Source organism: Tamandua tetradactyla, chromosome 12 (genome assembly GCF_023851605.1).
Source record: "Tamandua tetradactyla isolate mTamTet1 chromosome 12, mTamTet1.pri, whole genome shotgun sequence".
NCBI classification, from domain to species: Eukaryota; Metazoa; Chordata; class Mammalia; order Pilosa; family Myrmecophagidae; genus Tamandua; species Tamandua tetradactyla.
The window spans coordinates 10,303,547-10,317,405 of record NC_135338.1 but is presented as its reverse complement, the minus strand read 5'-3'; the positions used below and the strand labels follow the sequence as shown (position 1 = coordinate 10,317,405).

Genomic DNA, 13,859 nt, shown 5'->3' with positions numbered 1-13,859 from the left:
AGTCTGCAGGGAACAGGTAGGGGTAGGTAGTGCTCGGGAGCGGTACAGGAGAAGGTAGGTTGGGGTGCACTTGAGCTGGGGGTATTGGGCAGGTATGTGCATTGGGGGTGGTGGGGTAGGGGTGCCCGGAGCCTGGGGAATGGGAGTGGGTGACAGGGTTCGCGTGCATGGGGTGTGGAGTGAGTTGCCAGTCACAGGGCTGCATTGGCATTCCTTGAATTTTTTAGTTGTCTTCCAATTTTTCATATTACATGTAATGTTTCTATGACCATCTTTACATATATATATATTTTCAAATAAATTTCTTGGGGTAAAGAATTAGGATTATTGGATTAAAGTAATGCAAACTTTTTTTGATCCTGAATATGTTTTGTTCTGATTAGGTTCCTCTAGATAAGCGAGGGAGGCAGGGGTGGGGTGCTGAGCGGCAGAGAGCTCAACTGAAGGGGAATGTGATGTGACGGAAATCTCATGGAAATCTAAGGATGGGAAGTATGATTGCTTCAGACGTTTATGGGACCTGGAAAAGGAAACTAGTAAAGTAGAACTGCAGAATCATGTTTCAGAGTGCTTATGTTCTCATGGCCTCTCTTTGTGAACACTTGTTGCTTTTCCTTTCTATACAGGCAGACTTGCTCTGTTTCATTATAGATTTCTTTTTTTAAAATATGTACATGTGCACATGGCCACAACTTCTCTGGCATTGACTTGACCTCATTTTTCAGTTTCTTTGACTGTTGCTAAGTGCCTTAGACTCTCTTCTTCCCTTAAGCAAAATTCCAAGTGTTCCAAATCATTGTATCTTTTTTTCTCATCCAGATCCCCATTCAAGTTTAACACATTTCTGTGTAGCTTATGGATGCTATGCTTATATTCTCAACCACTAACACTTAGGCACAGTAAAATATGTCTAATCCTTTTTAAAACTTTGGTAGATCATGTTAACTTGAATTATCAGGAAAGAACAGTTTTGCATTGTTTCTTTTAGTATTTTGTTAGCACGTGATACCTTTTCCCCTACAGCCTGTATATTAGTTTGTTAAAGCTGCCAGAATGCAATATACCAGAAATGGACCGGCTTTTAAAAAGGGAATTTAATAAGTTACAAGTTTATAGTTCTAAGGCCATAAATATATCCTAAGACATCCAGAGAAAGGTACCTTGGCTCAAGGAAGGGTGATCTGGGAATGCACTTGGTTGGCATCTGCTGGTTCTTGTGCCCAGTTTCCTCTCTACATGTCTGTGTGCATTCGCTTAGCTGCTACAGGGCAAAACTCTGGGTTTTGGGCGGGCCACAGTGGCTCAGAAGGCAAGAATGCTGAGGATGCCAGAGGACCCGGGTTCGCTTCCTGGTGCCTGCCCATGTAAAAATACAAAAAAACAAAAAAACAAAAACTCTGGGTTTCTTTTCTTAGCTTAGCATCTGTTGGGGCTGGAGATTTGTTCTTTTCAGGTTGTGGCTGTTTCTTGAGTCCTTGCTTAGCACCCAGTGTATTTTTGGCTCAATCTCTAAACGTCTACACTGGCTCTGCCATTTCTCCAAAATGTTTCCTCTTTTAAAGAACTCTTGTAAACTATTCAAGGCCAACCTCGAATGGATGGAGTCACATCTCCATCTAATCAAAGATCACACCTACAATTGGGTGCACCACATATCTGAGGAGATTGTCTAATAAAAATCTCCACCCTACAATATTGAATCAGGATTAAAAGAAAGGGCTACCCCCACAGATTGGATCAGGATTAAAATATGGCTTTTCTAGGGTGCATAATATTTTCAATCTGGCACAGCTTGTTAAAACCTTCTCTTAATAAATCCAAGGTTGTATTAATGCCATTTAAAAAATTGCTAATGAAAGTATAACATGTTTAACATGCTTTTCAATCACAAGGTTAATCATGTGCAATTCACATTCGTTCTCAGGTTCCATTTCTGGCTGTTTTCAGGCTTGGGTCATGTGTAATCGAATTGAGTGTGCTCTGCGTTTTTAAGTGGGATATAAATTGTAAGACAAAGTTCAATTTAATAAGCTCAAATTTATCATGTTACAGGATTCCTAGGTCTGTCTTGGCAACAATTTAACATGTAAATCTGAATAGGTTTATTTTGTCCTGTGGTAAAATTTATGTGTCCTAATAAATGATTCTGGTAAAGACGTCTGCAATAAACAAAGATCAGTCCAATTTAAGAAGTGGATGTTTTCCTAAGTTCCAAAATCTTAAAGTAATTATTCCTCTGTTTAGGTGGGATTTGGTTTCTTTGTCTAGTCATTACTTCTTTTTAAACTTTTTTTATTGTATAATATACCATATATACAAAGCAAAGAAAGAAAAAGCAATAGTTTTCAAAGCACTTTTCAATAAGGAGTTACAGGACAGATCCTTGAGTTTGTCGTGGGCTACCATACCATCTTCTCAAATTTTTCCTTCTAGCAGCTCCAGAACATTGAAGGCTAGAAGGAATATATATGTTTTATCATCAGTTTTTTTTTTCTTTTTTGTGACAAATAACATATATACAAAAACAATAAATTTCAAAGCACAGTGCAGTGATTAGTTGTAGAACAGATCTGAGTTTGGTATGGGTCACAGTTCTACAGTTTTAGGTTTTTACTCCTAGCTACTCTAAGATACTGGAGACTAAAAGAAATATCAGTGTAATGATTCAGCAGTTATACTTGTTTGTTAAGCCCTACCTCCTCTGTATAACTCCACTATCACCTTTGATCTTTCTCCCACTCTTTTAGGAGTATTTGGGCTGTGCCCATTCTACCTTTTTTATGTTGGAAGGGCTGCAAGTAATAAGGGGTTGAGAGATGGAATTAGCTGATGTTCTACAAAGGCTGGCCCCTCTGGGTTTCAGGACTTATCTGGTCCAGGGTCCCATCTGGAGATTGTAGGTTTCTGGAATGTTACCCTAGCGCCTGGAACCTGTATTGCCCTAGGTGTTATTTAGGGTTGGCTGGAATGGTTTTGGTTGGGGTTTGGCAAGTTATGATAGGGAGCAGTGTCTAATTGAAGTTAGCGTAAGCGTAATACTTCTTTTAAGACTCTTCAGACCAATAATTTTAAAACTTTAATAATTCTCAGAATTATTTGTGCATCGAAAAGTGCAAAAGTTAACTTCACTGTTTTAGCTTTATCCTAAGGATGCCCTGGAGTTCAGTTACACCTGTGTTATACACTTTCTTTTTCCCATAATAGATTTGAGATGGCATTTAAGAATGCAAACTTTTGCTTTTGTGTGCCTTTTACATTTTTATACGAACAGTAATATCTGGACTCTATACATCAAAGTCATTTTTACTTGAGGTTTAGTTTTAGCTGAAACTACCCTTCAGATGAGGAATAGTGTCTGTTTTCAAGGCGTATTTGGGTAGTCAGAGGACACCTTTATTTTGGATACTAGTTAGAAGAAGGGCTGACATTCTGCTCATGAGGCAGGAAACCTCTTATTCTTTGGGAAGAATGGTCATGGTCAGGCTTGCTTTTCTCATGTGACTTGTTTTATAAATGAGTGAGTCCTTGAAAAATTTTAAGAAAAAATTGAGAAGCATCTAATTTGTAATTTAATATCAAATGCTGTATTCTAACACATCAATTTTGGTTTTATTACTTTTCCATGTACTTGATATTTCCTGTCACATCATGAGGCTGTCAGTCACTGGAATAGAAATCCTTGCATTTTGTGACTGGGCTCTAAATCTCTAAATGAAGAAATGAATCATCTGTCTTTTTTTCATTAATATTGGGTCTCCTAATGAATATCCAATGTGTTGGTAATAGTTTTTATGCCTCTCTCTTTCCAGAGAGTGTTTGAAAAATGTCTATTTTTAGAAAAATTAATGCAATATCTAGTATTAATTGTAGACATGGCAAAAATAGTAATCTACAGATTTAAAACCAGAAAACAAATTGAGATACATGTTAAATTACTGAGAAATAGCTATCCTCAGAAACAAATGTTCCTAATACCTTGAAGTACTGTAATGTGTGAATGTATGTAGTTGAATCAAAATTACTACATATAGTACTATTCATTAACACTGTACAAGAGGACAATACAATTAAGTGTCAAAAGTGGATATGTGTGAGAAAACATAGACATCTAAGGTTTTTTCCTTTTACATGATTCAAAAATAAAAAGATGTGCTACAAATACCTTCTAGTTTTTACACATTTTTCTTTCATAGTATATTTGAAATGTAGTTGGCAGAGTAATCGAGTATGTGATTTAAGCAACTGAGCTGCTTATACTTGTAGTTTAATTGAATCGGAAATGCCGATTGAAAGAGCAGGGGTTTTGTTAATTTTTATAAGACTGACTGAGATGATTTTTTTTCCCTTTTCATTTAGGATCACAGTAACAAAAACACCATGGAGTTTTATGAGTCAACATATTTTATTGTCCTTATTCCTTCAGTAGTTATTATAGTAATTTTCCTCTTCTTCTGGCTTTTCATGAAAGAAACATTATATGATGAAGTTCTTGCAAAACAGAAAAGAGAACAAAAACTCATTCCTACAAAGACAGAAAGAAAGAAGGCAGAAAAGAAAAAGAACAAAAAAAAGGAGATGCAGAATGGGACCCCCCACGAATCTGATTCTGAGAGCGTGCCCCGGGACCTGAAACTATCTGATGCCTTAGCTGTAGAAGATGAGCAGGTTGTACCTGTTCCGTTAAACATGGTTGAAGCTTCTTCAAGCAATGTTAGGGAAAGGAAGAAGAAGGAAAAGAAACACAAACCTGTACTTGAAGAGCAGGTCACCAGAGAAAGTGATGTATCAAAGCTTCCTAGTAAAAAAATAGATCCTGTCCCAGTTACTAAGCAGCCCACTCCCCCCTCTGAAACAGCCATTTCAAAGAAGAAACCAGGGCAAAAGAAGTCTAAAAATGGAAGCGGTATGGTAATCCTTTAAACTTTATTGGATGATGGTATTTGTTTTAATAATTTTAGAGTTTTGACGTTGAAAAACTTTGTTAGGTGTGCACACAAATTGTTATATACCAAGTCTGAAAGTAAGATCCTTTTCTTTGTGTATTTGCTTTCATTGATGTTAGTTGGTAATAGAAATAGTTAGTATTGCTCTTAGAGCAGCATTTGAAACTACACTTCATATTATAAAAATGGAAAAACTTTTAATGGAAATGGATAAAATTCACCTTGGGGCTGGTTTGTTAAAACCAGTAAGAACCTGTAAACATTTGCAGTTAGAATTTTTACATTTATTTTAAGTAACACTTTCTAATCAATATGATAGCTATTAAAGATGAAGAATCAGGTATTATTTCCTTTGATTCTTTTTGTAAACATTTGATTATACATTTGTTTTATGCTAGGCGTTGTACATACTAGTACTAGGGCTACAGAGATGAATCGTGCGTTTTCAAGATAGTCACGCTAGTGGTAGACACAAACATTAAATAGGTCATTATAATATAAGAAGTTTAGTGTAGTGACTTAGCTATGTCTAAGCCAGTATAGGAATTTTAGAGTACATGAGTGTGTAATACCTGAAATTAAATATGAAGTTTGAATGAGTGCTAGTTAGATGTATTTTTTGGTGGGTGGGAGGGTTGAGGTAGGGCATACAAGGCATAGGGGTTAACTGAGTTAAGATGGAAAGGATGTGAGAATTGACATAGTGGTGGATGGAACTGTGTATGACAGGTTGCTGTGTATGAACGCACTTGTGTGTACCATTATATTGTTTGTATGTCTAATGTGTTAAATTGGTTTTAGATTTTAAATATTTGCTTGTCACCTATGATCAGGGGAAATAGAGTAGGTGTCACATTTTAGTGGGGGGAGAAGGACGTGTGAGTCACTAAAATGTGTTTTATGTAAGAGATGTGCAAAGTACAGAATAAATGCAGAAGCCAAAGGAACTACTGATGGGGGTTAGGGGTTAGTTTAAAAGAGGCTCTTTCTCTACCAGTGAGGCAGTGCCTGAACTGTGTCTTTAAGAACGAATCACTTCTCCAAGCAAATAATGGGTCTCATTCCACAGTGGTAGAATATGATGTGTAAGGATAAAGGCACAGGCAAAGGCACAGTTTATTGTTGAACCATGAATGGAGGGAAGCAAAACTGAAAAGACAGTGGCTAAAAGATAGATCATGGTGATCTTTGTATACATTGCTGAAGGACCGAAACGTTATAGCTTAGGCATTGTTGCAGACTTGCAAGCAGGTTAGTTACCTCGTCACATTTATACTTTAGAAAGATCTCTGTCAGAATTTGGCAGGACAGATTTCATAAGGCCACATTTTATGTAAGCATACCTAATTAAAGAGAGTATTGTAATTTTCCAAAGTTAAGATAGAGGGCCGTACTATATAGTAATGACAGAAGAAATAAAAAGTAGATTAGAAAGGTCGACAAAATAAAAATGACATGACCAGCCTTATTGGATAGGGGCATGGGTGGTTAAAGGAGAAGGCAGCATCAAAGTTGAGCGCCCAAGTTCTAAGGTAGGAACTATGATTATGAGCCAAACCTAGTCTGCTTCCTGTTGTTCATAACCAGCAAGCTGCAGTGACTTTAACATTTTAGATGGTTGAAAAATCAAAACATAAATAATATTTTGTGATATCTGAAAATTATGTGAAATGCACAAGCCTCAGTGTCCATAAATAAGGTTTTATTGAACATAGCCATGCTCTTTATGTGTTGTCTGTAGTTGGTGTTTTTTCTGTAATGGCAAGAGTTGAATAGTTACGACAGTCTGTGGTCTGTGAAACCTAAAATATTTACTATCTGGCCCTTCAAAGAAAATGTTTACTGATATCTGGTTGGTATGTGCTTGGTAACACTAAGATAGGGAATATTGGGAAGAGAGTGGATGTGTATGGAGAGGAAGATGCTTTCACCTTGTGTTTTGGATGCCCATGGGGCTGTCTATATAGAGAGCAACACATAAGGCAGTGGAATATTTATGTGCAGAGGAGTAAGAGCAGAATATAGATTAAAAAATCTTTAGCATACAGGTAGTAGTTAAATCATGCAGGGGAACTTCCGGAGAAGATGGCGGCTTAGTAAGGCGCGCGGGTCTTAGTTCCTCCTCCAGAACAACTACTAAAGAACTAGAAACAGTACAGAACAGCTCCCAGAGCCACGACAGAGACCTGACACACAGTGTACCCCATTCTGGACCGGCTGGACCAGCTAAGAGATTCCGCTGCGGTGAGGTCCCTGAGAGGCACGCACTTCCCCGGGCCGCAGCGGCTGGCGGCCGGAGCCCCACCCTCCCTCCTTGCCGGGCTGGCTGGGAGCTTCGGATCGGTGGTTCCCTAAGCCGCGGCGGCCGGCGCCCCTCCCCCACAGGCGACTTCCCGGAGGGAAAGGAAAGAGTCTCCAACAGTAGTAGAGACTGAGCCCAACCTAACACCAATAGTGGCATTAATGAACAACTTCTGACTACTAAAAATAGGCCCTCAGCTCAGGTGAAACTGATCAAGGCGGAAGTCGCCTATTGGGCTAATTGAAAAAGCGGAAAGGGGGTGAAACAGAGCCTTCTGCAGCTGTTTCTACGGAGGCTTCGTTGCCTCTGGGCTCAGCGCTGGGATTACACAGGTTGCAACTGCCCCAACACAGAAACAGGCTGCTTTCAGGGTTCTCTACCACCTGAACCTTCCCCGTGGGAGGGGTGAAACGCAACTCGGGTGGAATACCTCTCTCAAGGAATTCAGATCCCAGGACTTCACAATTTGAAGCCATTAAAACCAACTTCCAGCCTACAAACTTTCCTCTGTCTCCAGCACACACCCAGCAGCGAGAGTCTTCCAAAGTTAAAGGAGCCACAACATCTTTTGCTGGTCGGACCCGCAGACAGACAAGCACCACATACTGGGCAGGATAAGAAAAACAGAGCCCAGAGACTTCACAGGAAAGTCTTTCAACCTCCTGGGTCCCACACTCAGGGAAATCTGATTAAATGCCCAGACGCCAGCAAAAAATAACAAATCACACCAGGAAAATTGAAGATATGGCCCAGTCAAAGGAATAAACCAATGGCTCAAATGAGATACAGGAGCTGAGACAACTAATTCTGAATATACGAACAGAAATGGAAAACCTCTTCAAAAACCAAATCAATAAATTGAGGGAGGACATGAAGAAGGCATGGGATGAACAAAAAGAAGAAATGGAAAGTCTGAATAAACAAATCACAGAACTTATGGGATTGAAAGACACAGTAGAAGACATGAAAAAAACAATGGAAACCTACAATGGTAGATTTAAAGAGACAGAGGCTAGAATTAGTGAACTGGAGGATAGAACATCTGAAATCCAAAAAGAAACAGAAACTATAGGGAAAAGAATGGAAAAATTTGAGCAGGGGCCCAGGGAATTGAATGATAATATGAAGCGCACAAATATACATGTTGTGGGTGTCCCAGAAGGAGAAGAGAAGGGAAAAGGAGGAGAAAAACTAATGGAAGAAATTATCACTGAAAATTTCCCAACTCTTATGAAAGACCTAAAATTACAGATCCAAGAAGTGCAGCGCACCCCAAAGAGAATAGATCGAAATAGGCGTTCTCCAAGACACTTACTAGTTAGAATGTCAGAGGTCAAAGAGAAAGAGAGGATCTTGAAAGCAGCAAGAGAAAAACAATCCATCACATACAAGGGAAACCCAATAAGACTATGCGTAGATTTCTCAGCAGAAACCATGGAAGCTAGAAGACAGTGGGATGATATATTTAAATTACTAAAAGAGAAAAACTGCCAACCAAGACTCCTATATCCAGCAAAATTGTCCTTCAAAAATGAGGGAGAAATTTACACGTTTTCAGACAAAAAGTCACTGAGGGAATTTGTGACCATGAGACCAGTTCTGCAAGAAATACTAAAGAGAGCACTAGAGTCAGATACGAAAAGACAGAAGAGAGAGGTATGGAGAAGAGTGTAGAAAGAAGGAAAATCAGATATGATATATATAATACAAAAGGCAAAATGGTAGAGGAAAGGATTACCCAAACAGTAATAACACTAAATGTTAATGGACTGAATTCCCCAATCAAAAGACCTAGACTGGCAGAATGGATTAAAAAAACAGAATCCTTCTATATGCTGTCTACAGGAAACATATCTTAGACCCAAAGATAGACATAGGTTGAAAGTGAAAGGTTGGAAAAAGATATTTCATTCAAATAAAAACCAGAAAAGAGCAGGAGTAGCTATACTAATATCCAACAAATTAGACTTCAAACGTAAAACAGTTAAAAGAGACAAAGAAGGATACTATCTACTAATAAAAGGAACAATTAAACAAGAAGACGTAACAATCATAAATATTTACGCACCGAATCAGAATGCCCCAAAATACGTGAGGAATACACTGCAATCACTGAAAAGGGAAATAGACACATCAACCATAATAGTTGGAGACTTCAATTCGCCACTCTCATCAATGGACAGAACATCTAGACAGAGGATCAAGAAAGAAACAGAGAATTTGAATATTACAATAAATGAGCTAGACTTAACAGGCATTTATAGGGCATTAAACCCCACAACAGCAGGATACACCTTTTTCTCAAGTGCTCATGGATCATTCTCAAAGATAGACCATATGCTGGGTCACAAAGCAAGTCTCAACAAATTTAAAAAGATTGAAATCATACACAGCACTTTCTCGGATCATAAAGGAATGAAGTTAGAAATCAATAATAGGCAGAGTGCCAGAAAATTCACAAATACGTGGAGGCTCAACAACACACTCTTAAACAACCAATGGGTCAAGGAAGAAATTGCAAGAGAAATTAGTAAATACCTCGAGGCGAATGAAAATGAAAACACAACATATCAAAACCTATGGGACGCAGCAAAGGCAGTGCTAAGAGGGAAATTTATTGCCCTAAATGCCTATATCAGAAAAGAAGAAAAGGCAAAAATTCAGGAATTAACTGTCCACTTGGAAGAACTGAGAAAGAACAGCAAACTAACCCCAAAGCAAGCAAAAGGAAAGAAATAACAAAGATTAGAGCAGAAATAAATGAAATTGAAAACATGAAAACAATAGAGAAAATCAATAAGACCAGAAGTTGGTTCTATGAGAAAATCAACAAGATTGATGGGCCCTTAGCAAGATTGACAAAAAGAAGAAGAGAGAGGACGCAAATAAATAAGATCAGAAATGGAAGAGGAGACATAACCACTGACCTCACAGAAATAAAGGAGGTAATAACAGGATACTATGAACAACTTTACGCTAATAAATACAACAATTTAGATGAAATGGACGGGTTCCTGGAAAGACATGAACAACCAACTTTGACTCAAGAAGAAATAGATGACCTCAACAAACCAATCACAAGTAAAGAAATTGAATCAGTCATTCAAAAGCTTCCCCAAAACAAAAGTCCAGGACCAGACTGCTTCACATGTGAATTCTACCAAACATTCCAGAAAGAATTAGTACTAACTCTGCTCAAACTCTTCATAAAAATCGAAGTGGAGGGAAAGCTACCTAATTCATTCTATGAAGCCAACATCACCTTCATATCAAAACCAGGCAAAGATATTACAAAAAAAGGAAACTACAGACCAGTCTCTCTAATGAATATAGATGCAAAAATCCTCAACAAAATTCTAGCAAATCGAATCCAGCAACACATTAAAATAATTATACATCATGACCAAGTAGGATTCATCCCAGGTATGCAAGGATGGTTCAACATAAGAAAATCAATTAATGTAATACACCATATCAACAAATCAAAGCAGAAAAATCACATGATCATCTCAATTGATGCAGAGAAGGCATTTGACAAGATTCAACGTCCTTTCTTGTTGAAAACACTTCAAAGGATAGGAATACAAAGGAACTTCCTTAAAATGATAGAGGGAATATATGAAAAACCCACAGCTAATATCATCTCAATGGGGAAAAATTGAAAACCTTCCCCCTAAGATCAGGAACAAGACAAGGATGTCCATTATCACCACTATTATTCAACATTGTGTTGGAGGTTCTAGTCAGAGCAAATAGACAAGAAAAAGAAATACAAGGCATCAAAATTGGAAAGGAAGAAGTAAAACTATCACTGTTTGCAGACGATATGATACTATACGTCGAAAACCCGGAAAAATCCACAACAAAACTACTAGAGCTAATAAATGAGTACAGCAAAGTAGCAGGTTACAAGGTCAACACTCAAAAATCTGTAGCATTTCTATACACTAGCAATGAACAAGCTGAGGGGGAAATCAAGAAACTAATCCCATTTACAATTGCAACTAAAAGAATAAAATACCTAGGAATAAATTTAACTAAAGAGACAAAAAACCTATACAAAGAAAACTACAGAAAACTGTTAATAGAAATCACAGAAGACCTAAATAGATGGAAGGGTATACCGTGTTCATGGATTGGAAGACTAAATATAGTTAAGATGTCAATCCTCCCTAAATTGATTTACAGATTCAATGCAATACCAATCAAAATCCCAACAACTTATTTTTCAGAAATAGAAAAACCAATAAGCAAATTTATCTGGACGGGCAGGGTGCCCCGAATTGCTAAAAGTATCTTGAGGAAAAAAAATGAAACTGGAGGTCTCACGCTGCCTGACTTTAAGGCATATTATGAAGCCACAGTGGTCAAAACAGCATGGTATTGGCATATAGATAGATATATCGACCAATGGAATCGAATAGAGTGCTCAGATATAGACCCTCTCATCTATGGACATTTGATCTTTGATAAGGCAGTCAAGCCAACTCACCTGGGACAGAATAGTCTCTTCAATAAATGGTGCCTAGAGAACTGGATATCCATATGCAAAAGAATGAAAGAGGACCCGTATCTCACACCCTATACAAAAGTTAACTCAAAATGGATCAAAGATCTAAACATTAGGTCTAAGACCATAAAACAGAGGAAAATGTAGGGAGATATCTTATGAAACTTACAATTGGGGGTGGTTTTATGGACCTTAAACCTAAAGCAAGAGCACTGGATAAATAAATAAATAAATGGGAGCTCCTCAAAATTAAACACTTTTGTGCATCAAAGAACTTCATCAAGAAAGTAGAAAGACAGCCTGCACAATGGGAGACAATATTTGGAAATGACATATCAGGTAAAGGTCTAGTATCCAGAATTTATAAAGAGATTGTTCAACTCAACAACAAAAAGACAGCCAACCCAATCACAAAATGGGAAAAACACTTGAACAGACACCTCTCAGAAGAGGAAATACAAATGGCCAAAAGGCACATGAAGAGATGCTCAATGTCCCTGGCCATTAGAGAAATGCAAATCAAAACCATAATGAGATGTCATCTCACACCCACCAGAATGGCCATTATCAACAAAACAAAAAATGACAGGTGCTGGAGAGGATGCGGGGAAAGAGGCACACTTATCCACTGTTGGTGGGAATGTCAAATGGTGCAACCACTGTGGAAGGCAGTTTGGCGGTTCCTCAAAAAACTGAATATAGAATTACCATACGACCCAGCAATACCATTGCTAGGTATCTACTCAAAGGACTTAAGGGCAAAGACACAAACGGACATTTGCACACCAATGTTTATAGCAGCATTATTTACAATTGCAAAGAGATGGAAACAGCCAAAATGTCCATCAACAGACGAGTGACTAAACAAACTGTGGTATATACATACGATGGAATATTATCCAGCTTTAAGACAGAATAAACTTATGAAGCATGTAATAACATGGATGGACCTAGAGAACATTATGCTGAGTGAGACTAGCCAACACCTAAAGGACAAATACTGTATGGTCCCACTGATGTGAACCGACATTCGAGAATAAACTTGGAATATGTCATTGGTAACAGAGACCATCAGGAGTTAGAAATAGGGTAAGATAATGGGTAACTGGAGCTGAAGGGATACAGACTGTACAACAGGACTAGATCCAAAAACTCAAAAATGGACGGCAGAATACTACCTAATTGTAATATAATTATGTTAAAACACTGAATGACGCTGCGTCTGACCTATAGTTTTTTTGTTTGTTTGTTTGTTTTTTATATATATATTTTTTGTATTTTTTATTTTTATTTTTTTCTCTATATTATCATTTTATTTCTTTTTCTGTTGTCTTGCTATTTCTTTTTCTAAATCGATGCAAATGTACTAAGCAATGATGATCATACATCTTTGTGATGATATTAAGAATTACTGATTGCATATGTAGAATGAAATGATTTCTAAATGTTGTTAGTTAATTTTTTTTTTAATTAATAAAAAAAAATCATACAGGGAAAGTATTTAGATTGAGGATACAATCCTGAGCAACATCAGCATATAAGAGGGGGTGTTCAGTAAAAGCAGTTCAGAAAAGAGACTGCGAAGGAATATTCATGGTGTGAGAAGAGAATTATTATCATGAGAGCAGAATGGAGAGAATTTTAAGAAGGCAGTGAAGACCAATAGTATGAAATGCTAAAGAGTAGTCAAAGATTAAAAAGTCTGAAGAAAGTGATAAAAAATTAGTGGGTAAATACTAGAAATCTTGATGAAGTTGAAGAGTAGGTATATTGGAATAAAAAAGTTAACATGATATATTAGTGAGAGAGAGTAGTATATTAGAGTTAAAATTTGAGTGGGAAAGCATTCCGGGATTATTCATTAATAATTTTGTGTGGGGTGTTAATCGTTTGCTATGCTAATTAAAAAATTTTTTTTTTTAATAAAGATGACCAGGATAAAAAGGTTGAAACTTTTGTGGTACCTTCAAAAAAGCAAGAGTCATTACCCCTCCATCAAGAGACTAAACAAGAAAGTGGCTCGGGAAAGAAGAAGTCTTCCTCAAAGAAACAAAAGACAGAAAATGGTGAAATGTGTAGACGTGTATTTATAAATACTGATTCC

General features: G+C 37.5%; 1 protein-coding gene across 13 annotated transcripts in view; it reads left to right on the top strand.

Moving 5' to 3' along the window:
* Positions 1–13,859, top strand: part of KTN1 (kinectin 1) — a 191,895-nt gene that overhangs the window by 65,604 nt on the left and 112,432 nt on the right. For all 13 annotated transcript variants that reach the window (XM_077122550.1, XM_077122551.1, XM_077122562.1 and 10 more), the window contains 2 exons: positions 4,357–4,903; positions 13,684–13,821. In XM_077122550.1, coding sequence (XP_076978665.1) covers positions 4,378–4,903; positions 13,684–13,821 — 664 coding nt within the window. In that variant the 5' untranslated portion in view covers positions 4,357–4,377. Of the gene's footprint in view, positions 1–4,356; positions 4,904–13,683; positions 13,822–13,859 lie in introns of those variants that run through there.